This window comes from Pygoscelis adeliae, unplaced genomic scaffold, assembly GCF_000699105.1.
Source record: "Pygoscelis adeliae isolate BGI_AS28 unplaced genomic scaffold, ASM69910v1 Scaffold122, whole genome shotgun sequence".
Taxonomy (NCBI): Eukaryota; Metazoa; Chordata; class Aves; order Sphenisciformes; family Spheniscidae; genus Pygoscelis; species Pygoscelis adeliae.
In genome coordinates, this window is record NW_008824358.1 from 5491665 (window position 1) to 5494867 (window position 3203).

At 42.6% G+C, this 3203-nt stretch overlaps 1 protein-coding gene across 1 annotated transcript in view; it reads left to right on the forward strand.

Moving 5' to 3' along the window:
- Positions 1-6: 6 nt before the first annotated feature.
- The window catches only part of PNPT1 (polyribonucleotide nucleotidyltransferase 1), a 20554-nt gene continuing 17357 nt past the window's right edge, over positions 7-3203 (forward strand). The window contains 5 exon segments of the mRNA XM_009319589.1: positions 7-35; positions 779-839; positions 1160-1234; positions 2062-2167; positions 3185-3202. Coding sequence (XP_009317864.1) covers positions 783-839; positions 1160-1234; positions 2062-2167; positions 3185-3202 — 256 coding nt within the window. The 5' untranslated portion in view covers positions 7-35; positions 779-782.

Here is a 3203-nt window from a genome sequence, read left to right on the forward strand (position 1 = left end):
CCCTGCCGGCCGGTGACGGTGGAGGTGGGGGGCAGGTGAGGGGCTCTCCGCGCCCTGAGGGAGCGGGGGAGCAGCGGGGAGGCGTTCCGGGTGTTCCCCGCTCCCCGAGCCGGGGCTGCGGCGCTGGCTGAGGAGCGGCTTTCGGTACCGGCTCTGGGCAGGGGGCCGTGCCGGCCCCCACGGCCCCGGAGTGAGGGGGAGAGAGCTGTCCGGGGTGGTGGGTTAAACAAACGTGAGGAGAAACTGCCGCTGGCGTTCCTGCGTGCCGTTTCTCATTCACAGTGGGGGGAGAGCAGCTGTATTTCCTTCTCTTTCCTCTACGGGAGAGAGAACATTCTGCAGCTGTGGTGGGAGAAGGTGTTTTGTGGGTGTGCGGGCTGTTCCCCTTTTCTCCCGAGGGTACAGCGGACGTGTGCTTGTGTTTTCTAGTGGCAAGAGTCTAAAACCCAACTTGAGCAGGTGGGTGATTCATTTTCCAGTGCAAGCAAAGCATTTTGTCTCTAAGCCAGAGGCATACCTTTGGGTGACACCTGATGTGGCCGCAAGTCTTTACTTCTGGGTGAAAGAAGCGCAGGACATTCGAGGCAAAAGCACATTAAAGTACGGGGATTTGGTCACTTTTGGTCAAAGAATTTCAATTTCCATATCTAATGAGGATTTTTACATCTAATGTGAAGCGTAGCCAATGTTCTGTAGAGTAGATGCTGTAGATGAATGCAGACATTACTAGAAAATTTATTTTAATTCACCATGATAACATACTATTTCTTTTCAATAGAAAGATGGAACTGTCTTCTGGAAAACTTGCTAGGTTTGCTGATGGATCTGCTGTTGTTCAGGTAAAAAAAAAAGCTAAAATTCATAAATTCATAGTGCTTCAAGATTTCTGTATCTGAACAGTCGTTGTTAGGACATCGGAGCCTATTAAAAGGATATAGAGCCCCAAGTGGCAATTTAATCCCTAATGAATGTACAGCTGTGTTTTGTAGGAAAAAAGTTTGTTTGAAGAGCAAAAATGATGGTGAGAAGCATGGATTTATGTGGTTGTTTTCTGCAAAGAATATTCTGGAGTTTTAGTTTGTGAATAAGTTTAGGACTTCAGACAGTATTTTGGTTGCAGGTAATTTCAGTTGTGTTTTTTTCTTTTTTCTTAATCCAGCTAGGTGACACAGCAGTAATGGTCACAGCAGTCAGTAAAACTAAGCCTTCTGCATCTCAGTTTATGCCATTAGTGGTAAGTACTAATGACAAAATGAGTTTTGTGATAATCGGTGGTAGCCTTAGCACTAGTAATCATTAAAGAGTGGTGTTCAAGGTGCTGGCGGCAATGAGGAATGCAAGTAGCAGGCTTGGACTTCAGAATAGCAGTCTATGATAAAATGACTAGACCTATGGATGAGGGATGAGCAGTGGATGTTTTCTACCTTAACTTTAGCAAGGCTTTCCACAAAAGCCTTGTGAACTTTGTCTGCCCACAACATCCACGTTCAGACATTATATTTTAGATGTGTGGAAAACTGTTTTGGATTATGAGGCTCGAAGTGTTGTGGTTATTAAAGGTTAATGATTCATGTTCTACCATGAGGCTGAATAATAGTTCCTCAGGGGGCCTATCCTGGGTCACAGCCTGTTTCGTTACTTGTATTGATGACCTGGAATTCCTGCTCAAGTTTGATGATGCCAAACCGAGGGGTTGCAGATGATACGCTCAGAAGCAGGGCAGCCATCCGGAGGGGCGGGAGGAATGGACTGGCAGGAATCTTATGAAATTCTAGAAGGACAAACACAAAGTCCTGTAACTTGGGGTGCGCTAGTGCCCTGCAACAGTTCAGGCTGGGCACCGACTGGCTGGGCAGTCCGTATATGATACTAGAATGGGAGAGTCCATGTGGGCATCGGGACAGAGCCTCGAGTAATGTAATCCGAATTCAGACTTCACCTTGCTCTGAGCGGGAAATTGGACGATAGACCTTCTGAGGTGTCCCCTCCAACCTGAATGATTCTGTGGCTCTGAAACTAGTAATCTGTTGTCCTTAGGAATCCCCATTTTGTTTTTAAAAGGTTGACTATCGTCAGAAAGCTGCTGCAGCAGGAAGAATCCCTACAAACTATCTAAGAAGAGAACTTGGTTCCACTGATAAAGAAATTCTTACAAGCAGAGTAATAGGTAGGCTGGAACATTTTATTTACAATGTATTTTAAATATTTTGTAATATCCTTGTGAATGTTTGAAAAGATAGTAATTTATAACTGCTGTTTGCAGAGTTGATTTTCTGCAGTAATGTCAGAAGAAAACAAACTTGTAGTTTCTTGTTTATCAGTACTGATTTTTAAAACAGTATATCAACTGGGGCTGTGTGCATATTCCTTTATGTATAAGCCTGGATCTTGAGAAATCTTGGCACCTTTGTTGATATTATTGTATCTAAGATCTCATCCTAACTGCAGAGATGTTACCCCTGCAGTCCCACATCTCTCTGGAGAGGTGGAAGAGACAACTAAGCTAAACTCTGAAATACAAAGAGGCAGGCTTACTGATTGGTATATACTCATTCTCTCCCTCTTGATCCTGCTTGAAAAGTAATCTCCATCATGGCTATCTCCATTCGTGTATAAGATAATACTTTGAAATTCAACATTTATATAAAACTGATGTCAAATACATCAGCATTTTAAGACAGCAATGAAAAGAATTAGGAGAGGGAACAGCCTATAAGGCCTGGGCTGTTCCAGAGTCCTATACACTTCGGACTAAAATAAAATTAATAGGAAATCGACACATCATGGAAATAACGTAATATTTCAAACATACATGCTTTTGTTCCTTTTCTTTCTTTGAGGACTATGTCCCTTCATTGAAGATAGTTCTGGTGAAATACTATTTAATAGATTGTTTGTATCCTAAAGCATAGAGGACTTTTTCAATGTTTTAACCTTGTGTTACCTGACAGTGGGTATGCTCACCCAAATACCTGTTACTTTACTCTGAGTGCTATTGAAATTTTAAGAGTTGATTATATTTCATGCTAAACTTCCTTCTGGGTTCTCTGCCTTTTCTTTTTTGTTTGTTTGGGTCTTTCATTTGAACCATTTTGTCAGTTTCTTGTGGGGTTATTGCAAGACAAACTGAATACTGACTACTGAAACCCAAACACTTCTTAGACTTTGAATATTTCTTTTGCAGATCGGTCAATCAGACCACT